Here is a 20,148-nt window from a genome sequence, read left to right on the forward strand (position 1 = left end):
GATAGATTTTCAAGCACTATGCATCCGTGTTTTAATTTAAGGTATGTTTTTATTTTTTTTAAGTGGAGATCTATTTTGATGCATATTGAAGAATTTTTTTTTTACCTATGTTAATTAACTATGATTGTTTTTAGAAATCACCTCTCCAATAAAATAAAATAAAAATAAAGAACCCTTGGATGACCCACAAATGAATAGGAAGTATTAACTTGTGAAACTCAGTACCACGAATTAGAGGAGTGGCTAAAGATCGATAGTAACATAAAGGTTATCGATGAATTATTTTTTTTCTTGTTATCAAAAAAATCCTTCCTACTTCATAAACTCTTCTTTTAGACGAAAGCAAGGTGTGAAACGAGTTCATACTAAGCAATACGAATTTTATCTTTTATAATAAAAGTGAATGTCACTGATAAATAAGTACGTAATTCATGTGGTCCCAAGCAAACGCGTATACTTGTTTCATACTTTGATATATTCTGTATGTATTAATTATTGTTGTAATTATGTTCATAAATCAAGTCAAGATGTAGTGCCATTTTTATTGACTTTTGCTTGCTTCCCCAATTTTTGTTAATATTTTGAGACAATTAATAGACACCCATGAAAAAAGCATTTAAGTTGCTTTAGAAAATATTCCAATTAATTGTTGAACATATTGACCAACATGTGAAAGACTTGAAGTCTATGTGTTAGACGTCATGTACTCATCTTGTTTAATTTTATAATTTATTTGCTACTTGTAATGATGAGTATAGGTATTGGTTAGAGTAAAAAAAGACAGATATTTTAGATGAAATAGAGAAATTTAGAGTAAAAAAAAAGATGAAGCTGATAATAATTTTGTTTTCTTTGTCAGATTCAATTCATACGACGGTTTGAAAGTGTTCTATTCATCTTTGATCAAGTGGATCGAAATATCATAACCAAGTTTACATACTAGGCTTGTCAAAGAAATCAGGACCGCGGTTAAAGAAACATGAGGGGTAACTATTGGTGGTGAAGTTTTTTCTGCATTACGATACTTTTGAATTGAATTTGGAAAACTCTTGCTTGGCTCAAAGGTGACTTATAAGTCGTTAACCAAAGCAACATCATGAAGTGAAATGAATATAAGGGATTGAGTATGTATAATTTGTAATAAGGAAGAACTATCTCATAAAATTATTATAACAATCTAGCTAGGGGTAGTTCAAAATCTAAGTTTTCATTAAAAAGTGTAATTTTCTTTTTTTAAATTTATATTTTAATCAACGCGATGCGTGGACATTGTTAAAGCAAATTAATTATGATAAAATATTATCTTATAATATAGTAAAATCTCTATAAATTAATATAGGTGAGACCATGAAATTTTATTATTTTATAGAAATATTATTTAATCGATAAATTCATATTTATTAATTTAAAGAATGGTTTGAGATTTAATGAAGGTTAATTTTGAATATATCAAAATCATTGTATCTTACTAATTTATATATCGTATTTATTGATCTCACATAAAAAATATATTATACATAAAGTACAACGAATACATCAAAATCACTGTATTTTAATAATTTCAACCTTGTGGATAATAAAAGCTTTCAAGATGTATTGTTGAACAATTTTTTATCGTAAGATATTAGAAGACTATGAAGTGGGACAAACTGATCCAGCAAAGATTAATGTTTTGGATGCTATCAATTTCGCAATCCCTATTTGGACAATAAATGTTCAGCAAGAGACAATAGCAAATTGTTTTCGAAACTGTAAAATTCGTTTGGGGGATGCAATCTCAGAGAATTTGAATGAACCTACTTGTGAAAATTTCATTCATGAACTTGAGGTCATTGATTAATGATCTCGGTTACCACAATAAAATGGATGTCAATAACCTGTTGGATAATCCAGGTGAAAGTGATATATGTTCAGAGGTCCAGAGTTTAGAAGAAATTGTGGATACCATCGGAAAAGGCAATGTTGAAGATGAAGTTGAAGATGATACTATACCTTTGGAACCAGTTACGCGTAAGGAAACACTTATCGCATCTAGAACTCTTCACAATTTTATGGTGCAGTTCGAAAAGACAACACCGGAGCTCTTGGATGCAATAAGAAAAGTTAGAGATGAGCTTCAACAGAGATTTAAATTATAAGAAAAAACAGAACATAATAAAATCATATTTCACTAAATTGTCTTAGATATATTTGTACTTTTAAAGAATTATTAATTTATGATATTAATGGGACCATATATTTATATAGTGGTCTTTTGGAAATATATTATCTTATTATCTTATCGAAATTGATGATTTTTTCCATTGGCCCAAGTCGGGACCGAAGGAAAATATTATTTTATAGAGATTATTGTAGACATTGAAATTTTTGAGTTTTATCGAGTCTACACTCTGACAAGCCTTGAAGTAGGGGCATTTGTAGACATTGAAATTTTGTGGACTCTACAAGACATGTTCAATTCGAATTGGGACTCTAGAAGATGTGTTCAGTTTCAATTAGAATTCTTGGAGGCTACTCAAGCCTAAACCCTAGTTTATGCTTATATAAAGGGTACTAAATTCCCTTAAAAGGCATCTCATAATATCTCATAAACTCTTGGGTATTTTTAAAGATCAAGATCTCGAATATTCCACAAGAGTCATGGAATATTCATATAGAGGTCAACTCTAAATCACCCTAGTTCGAGAAATACGCCACTAACGGCCCTCGACTCATGGATAAATCTTAGGAGAGTAGAATCAAGGGAGGAACAAAATTGTATCCGCAATCTTGATGAATAAAACTATGTTTCTTCATATTTTATTTGTGATTGCAATTTATTTTCTATCACTTTAAATTTGTTGTAAATAATTATTAATTTACCGAGTATTAATTTATAGAGGTTTTACTGTATATGTGTTTGACCCTATTGAATGATTATTGTTAGTACATTAAAAAATGATAGATTGCGCTAACTAGCTAGTCTGTAATTTGTAATTTGTAACTTGATTGACTTCTCTACCATAGTGAATGGTGTTAAGTGTTAACTTTGGATTGGTACAATATACAGGATCTAATAGTATATTGAATAATTAAACTTTACATGAAATAATACGTAAATTTCATGTTAATTAACTAATTGTTGCATTAAAATACTGAGCAACCAAACGACCCCTTAAAATTTTCTATGTTCATACAAAAATCCAAACAAAAATATGTCTGATGAAATCCCTATTTCTTTCCATTAGAATAAACAGTTTATGATTAGGGCCGCCGTCATCCGCCACCAACTCCGCCCCGTCGCTACCAGATTCAACGGCCCTCCGACACCAATACCATCATGGTTACGGCGGCTGATTCACTAACCAATAACTCAGTCCCGATACACAAATTCTCAGTTAACGAGGACGAACAGTACGAAAAAGTTGAGGTTGAAGAAGAAAATAGCGAAGGATCAGCTCCACTCGATGATGGAAATCATAAAAAAGGTTCGTTTCTTTCGAGATAAATTTATGTTGTTACTCATTATTGTTGCTATATCTTTTTCGTATTCACTATCTTGCTATGAGTATTGGACTATTGTCTACATTTTCATTGTTTCGCTGCATTCGTCAAATATGTCAGTGTGTTAATACTTAATAGTGTACAATTTAATGATAAAAACTGTTGATTCCGATTTAGTAGTTAGACCCCTGTTGCTCTTGGATAATTGTAGGAGTATTAATTAATCCCTGCTTTTTATGAAGCCTGGTTAATGGTATGGATTATGCAATGTTATGGGACAATTAGTACATTCAGTACCTATTGTAATCATGTTTTTGTTTCTGATTAATAGAAGGACAACTTCCCTTTTGTTGAATGGAATCAATGGAATTTGTTGGTGACTGGGCATGATCTTTCCTAGCTACCAGTGAAGGGGAGAGGAGAACATTAACGTAACCATCAAACTATAGAACCTCACCTAAAAAAAAGGCCCTCGGAAGAGCCTGAAGTAGAGAAACCTACAAATAAAACCTATTACTCTTTTTATGATTGAGATGGAACGCTTGCCGCCTGTGAAATGGGATGATTGGGAAGATGGGACCTGAACTCGAAACGAGTGAAAGTTGTAGCATGTCGCAGGATGATTGTTCTTGCAAACTGCATGTGTAGGTGTTGATGTCCTGCTTTTGCATCTGTTGTGTATGCATATTGCATCCTTGCGGAGTAACCACTCAGAAACAGAAAAAAATGAGTGAATCCTCACCTATTTGGGTTTGACTTCCATGCTCAAGTTGGTAATGTCCTAAAAAAGATATGATAAAGCAATGGAAGAATAATGAAACATAAGAAACTTATATAAATGGAGCTAAGAAGCTTAAAAATAACATGCTTGTAGTGAGTGAACTTGTGTGAGTTACTCTTGCTGATTACTTTCTTTATGTATGTGTCTATTTATCAGAGTAGGTTTTCTTGTCACGTATTCGTTGTTCACCTTGCTATATAAGACTTTGTATACCCCTAGAAATGGACGTGGCATAAGTGCAAGCAGCGACATTTTCTCGATCAAGAAGGTATTGAACTTCTCGACACACCTCGATCAATTCCTTCTTTGCCTCATCTTTCTTCTCTTATGAAATTTCTTTTGAAATCAATTTTTTCAATATTCAATATTTAATTGTTACTTCTTGACGGTCCATCATGAATGTAGAGTGGCTGTTACCATCCACAGAATATTCTTGGTGGTCAAATACTCACATCTTCACTTTCTGAGGTTGATTACTATATGATCTGTTATGACTTTGGAGATGGTGGTTGTGCTAGTTGAAACTGGTGAGCATCAATGGACTTTAGAGCGCTAGTGTGAAGTACTGCATGCGGCCATGCTTCACTTGTTTGGATCAGTGATGTCAAAGTGAAGCATAAACAAATTGAAGTGTCTGTAGGGCTTTAAGCAAGAAGAATAGTTAAAGCGCGAACTCTTGTGATGAAAGGTGTAGATGAATAAAAAAGTCAACATGTAATTTAGTGAAAAATAAATACCATTACAAATAAAAAATGTGGATCGTAGCTCATGTGAATGATGCCACTACTACTAGAGATATGATGTCAATTGGGATTTGAGATGGAGAGTGAGGAGAAGAAGATGGGTTTGTAGCTCTCTTGGTTGTTACGTAGACCATTTTGAAAGAAAGAAGATTTTAAAAAGGCAGAGTATATTCCTACAGATGAATGATTGTTTTAAAGTTTCTAGAGAACATCATCTACACCATAATGTCTTAGTTAAGCATAGATGACTGTGTTCTAGTTGTAGAGAACAACGTGCGTAGGTTCTCTACTTTTTGCATAGCACTTGTACATTGGGAATTTTCAGTCACATTAATAGAACTATTCCTTTTTTTAATCATGGTGTTCGACCAACTTGTGCACACCTCGACTAATTCCATAGTTACTACTATCTCCCACCAGCATAGGTACCTGGTAACTTTGTTCTCCAAGGCTTGGAATGATGGAAATAAATCACCCTCAGTTTGAACCCCAAACCTTATGGTTCTCAACCCACTTGATTGATCATTAAGCCGCACTCTTGGATGGCTAATAGAATGATTCCTTAAAATTCCTTTTGAAAAAATAGAACTATTTCTTAAAAGGGAAAGATGGCTCAAAGACCAAAGTAGTTATTATAAGCACAACCAACCTTCCTTCTTATTGCCGGAGAACTCATCATGGCTGGTGACTTTAATCATGACTGCTTTGATTTGAGGATTTTGGAAAATTATCCTTCTAGATAAAAAATGAGAAGAAATCTAACATAACTTGGTGGAATAAGGAAGGTGTTAGAGACCCACATTGATTGGGGATTGGACCGACAGTCTTCTTATATGGACTTAGGCAATCCTCCCAAGTTGCTTGGACTCAGGTGCGGATCTTGAGGTTGGATCCTCTATGACCTAAATTTTAAGATTCGGTGATACAAATCCAAGTGTGGATACGGGTGCGGGTACTCGGCTAAAAATAGAGTTATAAAACCTAAATTATGAGATAGTATGTGGAGAACTAAAAGAAATAATAATGATCAAAAGGAGAATCTTGGAAGGAGATAAAAGGAAAGGGAGTGGCAGTAGAAATTTATATATATAAGATATTTCGTTTTCTTCAATTTCACCTTAGGTTTTGTTTTGATAACAAAAATCATTAAATTTGTCCAAATTTTCTCCCTTGAATTTGGTCAAAGTATCCAAAAAGGGTTGACCAAATCGGATACGGATCCCACACCCACACCAACGTCGTGTCGACATGGGTGCGGCACCGAAAGTGATGAATCGAAGCAACTTAGATCTTCCCCTCATGAGCTAGCTTTTGGGTTGAGTTAGGCCCAAGCATCATATCTTTATGTGGTATCAAAGCCTGATCCATCCCTGTCTGGACTCCTAGTCCATGCTCCAATTTGGCCTGGGCGGGAAAGGGGGTGTTAGAGTGGGTTGAGTCCAACATTGGTTAGGAGAATGGACTGGTGTTCTGCTTATATGAACTTGGCAATACTCCCCTCATAAGCTAGCTTTGGGGTTGAGTTAGGCCCACTCCCAGGTGCCATATCTTTATCGGAGGAAGGCTTCTCTTCCTCAAACCAACTCCCACTGCCCCATTGCCATCCCCTAAATATGGAAAATTTGGAATTATGAAGTATAGAATCTCCTTGAGGTGTATTCCACCATATGTGCTGGCCTAAATATTTAGCAATAAGGTTTCATGTACCTTAGTAGATCTGTTAGGAATAGATAATCGTTTCATGCTTAGACAGAGACACCGAGTTGTTGGATAAACAATCGTCAGGGTATCCACCACAAAGATGTTGTATTGGTCTGTGACTTACTCTGATCTTTCTTCCTTGTAGATGGAACCCGCATTCTGGAGCCTTTGGGTCTTAAAGATCATTTAAGATCAGGATCTTCAACTCCAAAACCTGTAGCAAATCCTGATACCCCTATGATTGAAGAGGGTAATGACAGTTGCAGGATATCTAATTCTGATGAAAGAAGAGGAAAGAATTATTCAAGTTTGGATGGTGAGAATTCTTGTTAAATTAAATGGGGAACATTCTAATCTCCTGTTATAAGACTTGTAGAGATTCACGGGGATCCTGATGGGGCTCTTGCAGGAAAAAGAACCGTTGTACTTGCTGATCTCCAAGCTCTTAAATGTGATAGTGGGGAAACAACCCATGAAAACCAGCCGTTTGGTCAAAAAGTAAGTGCTGAATTCACTGAAGGAGGTCATCATGAAGTGTTACAGGATTTACAACAAACATCATCAAGGTTTCATTATACTGGTTCTCTTTCAACTTTCTAATCATACTAGGAAGTAGGATCTTATGCTGCTTTTGAACATCTCCTTGTTGGAAGTTTGTTTTGGTTATATTTCAAGTAGAACTCTTGAAGGTCTGGTTTTTCCAGGTTGGATGCTGAGGAGACTTGGGCCAGAAGTTTGACCCCTCCTGCTGATTCTAGAGGTGGAAACAAAAGACCAGCAGATAGATGTGAATTTTATTCTAGAGGTTGGTTTATCAACAGGAGCTCATGTAGGTTGCTATTATTTTTTTGAAACTGGTAATGTTGAGGAGCTCATGTAGGTTCCTTCACGTAAGGGATTATGTAATTAGCCGTAATAAGGATGGTGTTTTAGATACTGCAAAGATGAAAAACAAAGTCATAAATGGTGAAGGTAATATCAAACTATTTTTTTGGAATTGGTTAACCTTAACTTTAGTATTCCTGATAAAGTAACTTCTGTGTTATAGGTTCAAAATATACCACCGAGAGACCAGCATCGTATTGTTTCTCTGATTTTGCATCATCTGAAGTTCAATGTGGAGGATATCAAAGGTTGAACAGTGAAAATGATTTGCATATGCATAAAGATGAGGATTGGTCAAGCATGCCGTTTAGGGACAGTGGAAGAGAAACTTTTGGATATAAATCATACTTGGCTGGTTATGGCAGCTCTTCACCACCATTACTCGAAGATAATTCTCTTAATAAAGATAGCTATTGTAATGGAATGCATCCAAGTAGCTCAGTACTGCCATCTTACAAGTATCTGAACACCGAAGTTCCCTCTTATGCCTCAGCTTTGGATGGCACAAGTTATAAGAGGACCCACCATATGCCCGATTATCATCATTTGCCATTCTTGAATCGCTCTGTGGATAAGTGGCGTTCTTATCTCACTTCTTCCTCTTCAAACCTAGACCCTGTTGGTGATCAGAAGCTTTTAGACCGTAGCCGAGACTGTATAACTAGGTCAATGTCTCTGCATAACAAGTCTTCAGCACTTCCTGGTTGTGGAACTGAATCTTTTTCTTGGACTGATTTATCAGGGGACACGGAACACTCGTGTGGTTATAAGACCAAGGTGAATTTTAATGACTGGGAGACTTCTGCGCCTTTTCGTCCATCAACCTTTCTTAGTCAAATTATTCCCCCTCCAGAAAGTCTTTATGATCCGATTTGTGACAGCATTGAGCAAACCATCACCGCCGAGAAAGATTTGTCTGCTAATGAAAGAAAAACAGCTGATAGAGCTATAGCCCATCAAGAGAACATGAATACCTCTTCAAAAGAAGAAAAGCACTCAAGATCAGTTAATCCCAGAGGCCAAAAGAGGAATCAATCAAAATTAGAGAAGCTCGGACCCAGCTGTGAAATTGATACTGACTTTAGGAGAGATGGATCTGTGAACTATGAGTCAGGAGTTATGAAGCATTTCCGTGCTGCTCTTGTGGAATTAGTTAAAGAATTGCTTAAGCCAACTTGGCATGAAGGTCTTTTGATGAGGGATGCATACAAGATGATTGTTAAGAAAGCAGTAGATAAGATCATTAACTCTTTGACACCCGATCAAGTTCCTGATACGACTGAATCCATCAATCAATATCTCTCTGTATCTAAGACAAAAGTATCTAAGCTGATTGAGGTGAGTCAACACTCTGAAACAGTACTTGCTGACTGTGGTTGAGGCTCTTTCTTCCCTGAACTTAACAATTGGTTAATTTGTGATTGCAGGGGTATCTGGAGAAATATGGTAAATCTTGAGATGAATCATCAAAAGTATTGCTTTACATGCTGCCACTAGTCAGGAATTAATTAAACATGTCATTGTGGACTAATGTTTCTACTAAAGGGCTAGAAGCAAAATGTTAATTTTGTATATGGATTTTTTCTTCTTAGATAAGACCTTTTTTTGCTGCCTTCATGGGTCGAAAGAATTTTGGAAGCATCTATGTTTACTTAGTAATAGTTTGATTCAATCTTGGTAAGGAAATATAATTTGCTAATGTCATCATCTTCGCTAGAGTCAACTACTAGATTAGTGCTTATTCTCTGGCATTCATTGAGGCTTTTAGATGCAAAAGGTCATGGAGGAGGCCACTAATTATCCATGAAGCTTTAATTTGATGTTCTGTAGGTAGGCTCATGATCTGGCTCTCACGCCCTGACATTGTCATTGTATACTTCCATGAGTCAGAAGGTTGCAGGAGAAGGAGGGGGACACTAGCGAGATCTATTAGCAGTGAATTCCCCATAAAAATAGAGGCACCTATCAAAAGAATACTTTAAAGGCTTTGGGATTGAAGTCTCATTAGCTCGCAACAGGCGGCATGACTAGAGCCTGGTCCATGCCGTTGTCACCTTTCAAAGTTAGGGAACTAAAATATTTTAGTAGATAAAGGAATATGAGTGGGAGAAGATTGTGCTTTTGAAGAAAAGCAAATATAAAGTTTAGTAACTTAGCGAAGTTGTTCAGTTCTTTTTCAACAGGATTACAGGAAGTACTTATCGTCTTTCATCCCGGCTTTGAAAGGAATTTGTTCTTTTAAGATGTTGCTCCAAAGTCCAATCAACTTAGTGTTAGCGGTTAGATATTGGCTAGTTCTAGTTATATATGAAATGAACTAGTAACTGCAGTTCGTGACAGAGAATTGGATAGCAGGCAAGCATGCTTTTGAGATCGTGTCTTTGCACCAGAGTCATGGAGGTTTACAGATAACTATAGATCACCCCAGCTAAGAGGCATCTACCTTGTCGCTGTGGGAGGATCATCCTTTATTTGCGGCATGCTGTTAATGTTTACGTAGTTGCATGGGGGATTCTTGCATTTATAACAGTTGCAGTTCCTCACTAGGGGCACATAGGTTCAGGTTTCTGCAGCTGCTTGTTCAGACAATTATTAGATAATGGTGTGATGGTCAATTAGTCGGCGGCATAATCATGGTGCATACAAGTTGACCCATAGGCCTCCGTTGTCATTAAAAAGAACTTTTAACAGATACCAAACGATTATGTGGACTTTGGTTATCATAGCTACACTATTGCTCCACAGTATTGACATGCTAACCTTGTGGGAGGTTACTCTGACAAAAACAGTGCAATATTATGGACATATCCGATGCATTCACTGGTGTGACTAAACCATGTTGGACAGAGTCTTTTTAACCAAGTTGGACAGAGTCTTTTTGGCCCTATAGCTATTTCATTAAGCATTGAGTTGTTAATTAAAGCTTCATAAGAATTATTCCGAGTCTAATAATGTGTTGAACGAACAGGAAGTGCAATGAATGGGATGTTTATTAGTGAGGATCGCGGTGTAGATATATTAAGTTTTATTTGGCGGGTCCAAGATTTACAAAGCACATGCTAATTGGAGCTTTTGGCCTGAAACAGAAAGAGTTCTCTTGAGCCATTGCTTGTATAACATGTCAATGGAATATATAGTTTGCAGTACAACTAGTTACTGAGCATCGTATGACACGTAACCATGTGCCAATGACATTGAAGCAAACACTAAATGTTCTTTTAGCTTGAAAGCAAATGCAGTAAAGGTCCTAGAGATTGCATTACGACTTGTTAGTTAGTGACTTTTGGCTAACTCATCTTATTTGAGTTGGTTTTTGCTTTGTGGATCTGAATACTCCTCCTGTTTTATGTATCTATTGTAATTATGCAACATAAGTTTTTACAAACGCTGTGAAATTCAAAGATTTAATGAATGATGGCAATTAGCAAATACTGAAGCACGGGTATTGTTTTGTTACTCATTCTCTGTTTCTGTAAGTTTTAATATGTGGAATTGCAGAAAAATGATATCTCCATCTAAATGCTTGGATTGGACATATTTCCTTGGAAGCAGTAGATCCTAATGTTGCAATATGCTCGCTGGAGCAATGGAAACTTCTGAGGCGTCATTATTTGAAGGGGTTGCCGGAGATAGACAGAGTAACTCAGCTACTTAAGAAGGTAATGAGTAGGGATACTGTCCTTATCATATGAAAAGAGTCAATTTCATAGAATTCAGTAGCCATGTGTATATACTTTGGAAGACTAAGACAACTCTCAAAGAGTCCGTCCTGCTTTGGATGGATAGCAAATCCATAGAGCACTTCCACAGATATATTCAGCAGATGCTATATCTGTAGGAATGATACTGGTGATACCTAATCCGATCCTTTATTTCTGCATATGGCAAATGTGAGCTTTTATCTCACTTTTTGGTCTACATTTGTTCATTTTTAGAACAGTCGATGAAGCCTTTACAAGCCGGAGAAGCAGAATGATCTAGCAGGCGGCCAGTTGGAAGGAGAAAACCTGAGACGTTAGATGAGAATGTAAGACTCAACTATTCCCCTTTTGGTGTGATCTTAAGATCTAAATGACTGAGATTCCAGTGGACTTTTTTGAGCTCTTTGTATTGTGATTGTGGGCAAGCTAGGGTACCAAAAGAGGGTTCATCCAAATCTCCTTTGGTGAAAATAGGTTAAAATTATACTTTATGTATGTATAATATTGAGAGACTCACCCCCACCTTTTTTTTTCTTTTTTCGCCTCTCTTGTGAGAGTTTCCGTATTTTTGCTTCCTTACTGACTCGAATCCACAATCTTTGGGTTCGAGGGAAGGAGATTGTTCACCATCTAAGCAAACCCCTCGTCTGCATAGGTTTACTCTTTTATAAGTTGAATTTCCTTAAGTGAAAATCATGGTTCCGTCATTGCCAGTGTGCATAGTAAAAGTGTTATTGACAGCACCCACTTTGTTGCTGCTTTATGTCAATAAAAAGTTACTCTATGTAATAGAAGTTGTCATTGCTTATTGAGCTGCAAACCAATCCAATTTGTTCAACTTTATTTCCTATTTTGTTTGTGTTTTAAAGTCTGCCAATCTCTACCCAAAAAAAATATAGCATTTGTTAATTGTAGGAACAAAGGAACCAACTGATCCCCTATGAAAAGTAGAATGAAAAAGGAGCTAATCTTGTATGAGAATCTATTCTCTACACTTAAAAGCCTAAAAGATATTTTTCTCAAGTTCACTTCAACTTTTGATTATGTAAAGGGAAATTTCACTTTATGGATAAAATCTTTTTATCAAAGTTTCACTTCAACTTTTGATGAATATTTTTTTAAAAAATTAATTTCTTCATAGTAGTAATATTGTTTGGACGTATAATTACTATGACAAAAGGGATAGGTTTTAACTTCTTGATCAACAGCCACGCAACCAATTTGGATTAAGAATGTTGCAACTTTCTCAGATATAAAGTTATAAACACCTTTGACTTCCTTTTGGTTGTCATTCATCAGCCACGTAGACGGCGAGCGTCTATTTATTTAATTTTATACAAATTTAACTGTGGGTTTATGCACATTAAAATTGGATGTCAAGTTAAAAAACATATTTATGAAACTATCGGACACATTTGACCATAGAATTTTTTCACTTATTTCATGCGTTGAACTAAATTCATCTCGAAGTTGAATTTAAGAATTTTCAAAAAATTTAAAAAGGCGTTTTCACTTTAAATTACTCATAAAAAGTCGAAAATATGTTAAGAAGTCCCACATCGGTAGAGGGATGGAAAATTTGGCTCTTTATATGGACTTGGGTAAACCTGCCCTCAATCCTCATGAGCTAGCTTTTGGGGTTGAGTTAGGTCCAAGTGTCATATCTTTACTCTTAAGAAGTCCCACATCGGTAGAGGGATGGAAAATTTGGCTCTTTATATGGACTTGGGTAAACCTGCCCTCAATCCTCATGAGCTAGCTTTTGGGGTTGAGTTAGGTCCAAGTGTCATATCTTTACTCTTAAGAAGTCCCACATCGGTAAAGGGATGGTAAATTGTCAGAGGCATATCTAATTTTGAGATGATGGGTATACTATTACGAAAAGGTGGATCTAAGATATAAATTTGATCGGTTTAACATTTAGGTTCTTATCACTAAAAATAATTAGAATTTTAAAATTATAGGTCCAAAATTATTTTTACCTATCCAAACCACTTAGAGAGACGTTATCCAATTTTAGAAATGAAAATAAAAGATTCAAATTTCTAACCCACTTAGAGAGGTGCACCCAATCATAATCGCACGGTATGATACTTCAACTATGAGTTCATATATCTATATTTAAATATATTTTTAAAAAATATAACACTACTATATATGATTTCAGGAGGAGAGCATGAGTTTATGTGAACACGGTGACCCCTCCTGAATACGCCTCTGAAAATTGATCTCCTTATACGAACTTGCACACCTCGAACTAGCTTTTGAGTTAGGCCCACTATCTTTACAAAATCAACTTACTTTATTAATCCAAACATAGCTTCAATTTTTTTTTAAAAACACGGTGTTAGTTTGAGAGCCAACAAATTATTGGATTTACTGAGCTAAAACCCTTTCAAAAACCCAGCTCAACTGGAGTTGGAGCAATAGAGAAGATGGATGGAAATTCGGGGTACAAGGAGTATGTAGCTGGTCTGATGGCCGGTATTGCTATTGTGATTACCGGTCACCCTTTTGATACCGTCAAGGTTCGGTTACTACTCCAAGCTTATATAGAAATACCCATTTGCATTATCCTGTGAATTTATGCAATTCGAATTTTATCATATTTGGTAGAGTTGAACAAATTTTGCATCTGGGTTTTGCTGTTTTCTTAGTATAGATGGCTAGGTGCAGCACAGTTTTGACTCTAGATTCATTGAGAAGTTCTTTTAGCCTATTAATCAAAAAATGGTTGATTGTTAAGCACCTAAGGGTTCATTCATTTGGTACACAAACTAAATTATCCCGTTATTATAGTTCTAGGATTATAATTCTTAGACTAGTTTAGGAGGTGGGATGAAATAATCTCAAGTTAGATATTACAGGATTAAGTTTGGGATTAGATTTATACTATGTTTGGTTGAAGGTATAAATTTGTAGCAATGATCCCTAAGGGTGTGACTTAGTGGTCAATGAAATTGGTTGAGAACCATGAGGTCTCAGTTTCAAATCCTGGTACGTATTGTTAGTGGGAGGTGACAAATGTCTTGTGGGATTAGTGGAGGTGCACACAAGTTGGTCTTGACACCACGGTTAACAAAAAACGAAAGTTATATTTTAATAGTTTCTTTCTTTACATGCCTAAATTTGTTAGTTGGAAAGTCTTTCCAAAGGCACAGGCAGATCCAGAATTTAAACTCTATGGATTCAACTTCTTAACGTTGAACCTATTATATTTTAAAAGTTATGGGTTCAAACCTACTAATTGTTGTAATCTTCGTGAAGTTTTACGCATAAATTTATACTTTTCATGAATAGTACCGGGTTGAAATGAACCGGTGCTAGAAGGTTGCATCTGCCTCTGAATAAAGGTTCTAAGAAATAGGGTAAGGTATTGGCTGAAGCAGAGTATAAGGTCATCTATGCTAGATGGAAGAATTTTATGTTTTGAGAAGATCTTAATAATATGACATATATAGTATACTTGTTCGGGTGTTGGAGGTTCTTGTGATTTCATGTGGATTTACCAATTGAGTTAAGTGAAATGCATTTATCAGGTGAAGCTCCAGAAACACAATACGGAAGCTCGTGGAATAAAGTACAAGAATGGATTGCATTGTGCTGCTAGAATATTAAAAACTGAAGGAGTATGTCTCTCAACTTCTTCCAAGATCCAACTTTGAGATTTTCCCCTTCTGTTTGTTGAAATGTTGTTTAGTAGGTGGAACGTGTAATCTCTTTACTTGACTCAACTGCTTTGCGGATATTGAAATTCCAATCAAACATAAGATTGAGTGATTCCATTATTTCAAATCCATCCCCGATAAGCCTCGTCTTCTCTATACTAAATGTCATATATCTTTACTTGCACATATTTATATTCATGAATATTTTCCTTAGCTTATGAGTTATGATTGTATTTGCCTATTCCCTTGAAAGTTTATCTAACTTTCTGGTTACTGAAGTAGTATGCAGTAAATATTCTAAGGAAACAGAGCTCCCTTGAGGCTTTCTACATAAGTGCCAAATTGTGCCGTCTTGACTGATTGTCAAGTAAAATTGATTTGCCTGCCAAATCCTGTTTCTTATACAAAAAACACTGCTTCTATTTCTTCAAAGATATTGAGGTTTATACTTTTGCTTGTTAGCCTCATCTTATACCTTTTCCATTGAACACATCACAAAAGGTCATCTTTTGTTGTTTATATTGCAATTATCTTTCTTTTCTTATTTTTGGGAACTTTTTCCTCCTTGTGTGGGACTGCTTTTCAAGGTTCTGAGGGACCTGAACTGCAACTTCTGTGGCAGGTTAAGGGGCTCTATCGAGGAGCTACATCTTCGTTCATTGGCATGGCCTTTGAGAGCTCACTTGTATTTGGCATTTACTCCCAAACAAAACTATTGCTGCAGGTTAGTTCAATGTTCATCAAGCAATGAGTTTGCGCTGTGATTTAATTCAAAGATTGTTTGTGACTAATTTGTGTTGAAAGGCAACTACTTTCACAACCGTTAACAGTATCTTGGAACTTCGGCGCTTTTGCGACAACATCTCAGTTACTTGTTATCAATGATGAACATTTTGTGTTTGCTTTGAAGGGTGGACCTGATGGAGGTAAGCCCCAGCCTCAAGCGATAGTTCCTTCAGCTGCCTTTGGAGGAGCTATTATCAGCTTCATTCTATGTCCATCAGAACTGGTGAAGGTAAGTGATGTGAGGGTTCATAACATCCTGCTTTAGAGTTACTTGGAAGTATCATCCTTATTATATCTATGATGCCAGTGTAGGATGCAAGTTCAGGGTCCTGATTCTGTGGTACCAATCTCCAGTAGATATGGTGGTCCTCTTGAGTGTGCCCTTAAAACTGTAAAATGTGAAGGGGTGAGAAATTTTTTGATCGACGAAAATTTGCCTTCTGGTGTGCATTTAAGCTGACAAAGATTCTCTCCAGATCACAGGCATATTTCGAGGAGGCTTCACAACCTTACTAAGAGAATCTTTCGGAAACGCTGTCTTCTTTAGTACATATGAATATGTGCGTTATCACTTGCATCTACAACGTAAAGGTGCTTCCCCTGACTCTAGCCAATTGATTGATATTGGAGTTGGAATAATGAGTGGCGGTCTTGGCGGTATAGCAGTGAGTATTCTTGGTTGGAATTCATATTCTTAATGACTTCTCTTTCTTTTCCTTGCTTGGTTCTACGCTGTATGTAAACTTTCCATGTGGATATTTTATACACCAATAAATTCTGTGCATCTTCTCTTTTCAGTGCTGGTCAGCAGTTCTGCCGTTGGATGTAGCAAAAACTATAATTCAAACTACCCCAGAGAAAAACCATACGAGAAATCCGTTTCGTATTTTAAAATCGGTAGTTACCATAATCTCCTGTATTTTGGAAATTGAAATACTAGATGAAATGCCTGATTCAGTTTATTATGGTAGATATATGCGAGATCTGGTCTTAGAGGATGCTATATGGGTCTAGGTCCTACAATTGTGAGAGCGTTTCCTGCTAATGCAGCTGCAATTGTTACATGGGAGCTGTCTGCCAAACTGTTGGGAATCAAGCGTGATTTGAACTAGTAAGATATCTTGATTGCTGCCAATATTTATTCTGGTTTGCCTGCTGGCTTAAAGCTTTAGAAGCTCGTAGCAAGGTCTGCATGTTTCTTTTTATATGCCATCTATCGTGCTACTAATTTGGCACAATCACGTTTTACTTTCTTAATGAGATAATCTGAGTATCTTTAATTTCAGCTTTGTGGTTCTCTCATTTTGGTTTTTTTCCTTCTTAACTCTTCAAATGAGTGTTCTCCGAGTGTCTTTAGTTTCAGTTTTGTGGTTCTCTCATTTTTTAATTTTTTTTTCCTCTTTAACTCTTCAAATGAGTGTTCTTCTTAGGCTTTATTGTGCATCATTATTAGCTATTTAGCTGCAATATTGATGATTATTTTATGAAAGATAGTTTTTGCATACTTCTATATGCTTCTGTTCAGTCGAACACTAACTGATGCCTACATTTAAGAAGGTCAATTCTACCTGTTTCTTTCACACTGTTTATGTTTACGATGCACATTCAGTGTTGTTTGTTGCATGAGGTGGAAAGCATTTTTTATACTAGACTCGAGCTCTGTCAGGAAAGTAATGGTAATTAAAAAAATAAAAAAGAAACTTTGTAGTGTGAGATGACAAGTCCAATAGGGTAGTTTTCAAGCAGCATCCATGTGAAACACAGGATAGCTTTATTTTCGGTCTACAAACTATCGAAATACCAACAGACAAAAGTTAATGACACATTCTTTCATACTATTTTCATTTCAAATGAAATGAATTACTACTTTATGCATACCTGAAGATAACATTTTTTGTTAAAAAGGAAATATGGCAAATGACAGAAGAGAGAGAGCGTGATAAAACTCTTATGTGTTTCAGAGGGAGCTTCTGTTCCCATCAGTCCACTAGTAGGTGCCCGTTCAACTTGACCCTTCTCCTGGAGAATCATGTGCACTTTTACGGCGGCGTTCGTTGTGGCCTGCCAACCGTCTCCTGCAACTCTTTTTTGCATCATCAAACTCCGCCAACTGATGAAATCTGCTTACCATAAATTTATAATGTAAAAAAAAATGAAATTTCGCATAAGCAGTTCTGAGAGGATGGCAAGAGAACCAAGATGTCACACTCTTGGAACAAAATAGAGCAAGAAAAATCACCTCAAGTAAATTCTGATTGGTTCTTTTCTAGTCACTAAGGGAAATGGTGCACAGGGAGAAAAGCTCTCTGTCCGTGCTAATTTCTTTTTGTTAATGTCTGTTTTTACTCTCTTTTATGTTTCAATTGTCAGATACTCAGACCATTGTGAGTTTTCAGTACTTATATTTTACCTATGTCGAGACTTTGCAACAGGAAAGCAGCTGCTTAGAAAATCAGTAAAATCATTGTTGTGTATACTGAGTTTCATAATTGAGAGGATACATACTTTTATAGGAAAAGAGGGAATCTTCTTTAGGTTACCCCAATATAATCTTCGTTTTGGAATAGAAAATTGGGTAACAGTCCCGTTTGAAAGTAGAGAAAATATTTTTTTCTCCGTAGTAATAATATTTTGTCCGTCTTTATAGGAAATGATGGTGATTCTGAGAATACACCAGTATCAGATGTGATCAATCTCAGCAGGGACTCGGGGAGAATCAGCAGTCAAGGCTTCCTGCCTGCCGGAAAAAGCAGGGGACGGCAAAGAATCCCCATTTAAGACTCCACTAACAGATTGTTCTCCATGTATTTTTCATTTAAATTGCCTTCACCTTAAATTTAAAGCAGCACTGAGCACAACGAAATTCATACAAAAGAAATAACAGTTAAAATAGTTGTTCTGATTTGGCTTTGGTTCCATAATGTTGCTCAGACTCTTCAAAAATATCGACAGTTGTGTGTCGAATCCTCCAAAAGTAGTGCATTTTTAGAGGATCCGACACGGGTGTGGCAACATAGGTTCCATGTTACGTGAATCTGGAAGCTATTTATCCTCACCAACCAGACTCTGAGCTTTTCATGAAGGTATTACATAATTTTAAGCAGCATAATAGAAAAATATTGATGAATTTGCTTTTCACCCGGAAACTACTTCGTGTGCTTAATGTGAGAGAAGAATTATCAGCCTTGCAACGTTGTGCCACTGTTTTTTGTTCTTGTTGCAGGTAATGATCTTTGATGTAGATATAATAGACCTCTAGCTAAAAAAATTGTTCTTTTGTGGTCATTGGTAAAGTGAAATGCTTGTTTGTTTGCATCCTAATGGCTGTCTGCGTGCACTCTAGACTGTGCATATAAATGCATTTTACCCCTACAGAGAGTAATTTAACTACGTTTTTTCCAAGTAACTAGAATGGGCGGTTACTTGTTAGTTATCTTTAAGGTGATCTGATGAGTGTATTTAGAAGTTTAACTCAAATTGCATATTGAAAGATCAGAGTTTCTGAACCTGCTGCATTGCTGACAGAAACGCTGTCGGAGTCCATCAATAAGTACTGCTGGAGCCTTTGCATGAAATTCACAGACCTTGTGGCGGCAATGGTATGTCTTAGCATTCACCATATCTGCAGTGCAGTCCTCAACTTGACAGGAAGGCTGCCTTGACCCCTCTCCCATGGATACCTTCCTTCCGGAGCGAGTCAAGACCCTCTTCCTTTTGGTATCCTCTACAGCATTTTCATCTTCCTCGTCATCCTCCTCTTCCATGTTTCTCTTCCCTTCCCATTTGCTATTTTCCATCTCTTTGAAGAGGGAAAAAAGAAACAAGTTGAGGAAAACTAGAGTGAGGAGCACAAGAATATGAGTAGATTAATAATGTGAAATTTAGCAATAAAGGTGAAAGAGAAGGGAGAGAATATGTGTGGACCACGTCAAACACCCAAGGGTATGACTTAGTGGTTCAATGAAGTGAGATGAGAACTATGAGGTCTCAGGTTTAAGTTTTTTGGTAGAGGCAAAAACACATTCATTTATCTAAGTTTTGATGGACAGATTGAGTTACTCGGAACTAGTGGGAAGTAACAAGTACCTTGTGGAACTAGTTGAGATGTGTACAACACCACAATTATTAAACAAAAACGAATATGTGAGGACCACAAAGCTCCATACTTTTCTGGTTCTATATAGTAAGTGGAGAAGTGGAGAACAGGATTTGGATTAAAGATGAGAGCTAAAGATACTACAATTTGATAGGTTTCTCGTACATGTTTATGTTGACAGATGAAGCTACTCTTACTGGCCTCAACTTGCAACATACAAAAGGACTTCAACTTTAACGTGACCTAAGCATTATTGCATGTAAAAGAAGAACGTGACCATTCACAATATTGATGACTTTGATAC

At 36.3% G+C, this 20,148-nt stretch overlaps 3 protein-coding genes across 5 annotated transcripts; 2 read left to right on the forward strand and 1 right to left on the reverse strand.

Moving 5' to 3' along the window:
* Positions 1-3,122: 3,122 nt before the first annotated feature.
* On the forward strand, positions 3,123-9,887 carry LOC102581019 (uncharacterized). Of its 3 annotated transcripts, none has more exons than XM_015315094.1 (7): positions 3,385-3,467; positions 4,421-4,532; positions 6,854-7,024; positions 7,118-7,274; positions 7,413-7,513; positions 7,757-8,931; positions 9,021-9,887. In XM_015315094.1, the coding sequence occupies exons 3-7, from the start codon at positions 6,946-6,948 to the stop codon at positions 9,048-9,050; spliced, it is 1,542 nt and encodes a 513-aa protein (XP_015170580.1). In that variant the 5' UTR covers positions 3,385-3,467; positions 4,421-4,532; positions 6,854-6,945; the 3' UTR covers positions 9,051-9,887. The 3 variants fall into 3 exon arrangements, with proteins under 3 accessions (XP_006361026.1, XP_015170580.1, XP_015170579.1); XM_015315093.1 differs by lacking the exon at positions 4,421-4,532 and adding an exon at positions 3,815-4,127 and having other exon boundaries at positions 3,386-3,467; XM_006360964.2 differs by lacking the exon at positions 4,421-4,532 and having other exon boundaries at positions 3,123-3,467.
* A 3,745-nt stretch (positions 9,888-13,632) lies between these two features.
* On the forward strand, positions 13,633-18,884 carry LOC102582143 (mitochondrial arginine transporter BAC1-like). The gene is made up of 9 exons (XM_006360968.2): positions 13,633-13,822; positions 14,834-14,923; positions 15,585-15,686; positions 15,873-15,977; positions 16,056-16,154; positions 16,225-16,413; positions 16,547-16,645; positions 16,720-16,859; positions 18,396-18,884. Coding segments are annotated over exons 1-9 (918 nt in total). The 5' UTR covers positions 13,633-13,729; the 3' UTR covers positions 18,397-18,884.
* LOC102581816 (squamosa promoter-binding protein 1-like) lies at positions 17,068-20,118 on the reverse strand. The gene is made up of 2 exons (XM_006360967.2): positions 19,256-20,118; positions 17,068-17,868 (listed from the first exon to the last, which is right to left on the reverse strand). Exons 1-2 carry the CDS (start codon positions 19,543-19,545, stop codon positions 17,751-17,753), a joined length of 408 nt encoding a protein of 135 aa, XP_006361029.1. The 5' UTR covers positions 19,546-20,118; the 3' UTR covers positions 17,068-17,750.
* Between the last annotated feature and the right edge of the window lie 30 nt (positions 20,119-20,148).

Source organism: Solanum tuberosum, unplaced genomic scaffold, assembly GCF_000226075.1.
Source record: "Solanum tuberosum cultivar DM 1-3 516 R44 unplaced genomic scaffold, SolTub_3.0 scf00338, whole genome shotgun sequence".
NCBI classification, from domain to species: Eukaryota; Viridiplantae; Streptophyta; class Magnoliopsida; order Solanales; family Solanaceae; genus Solanum; species Solanum tuberosum.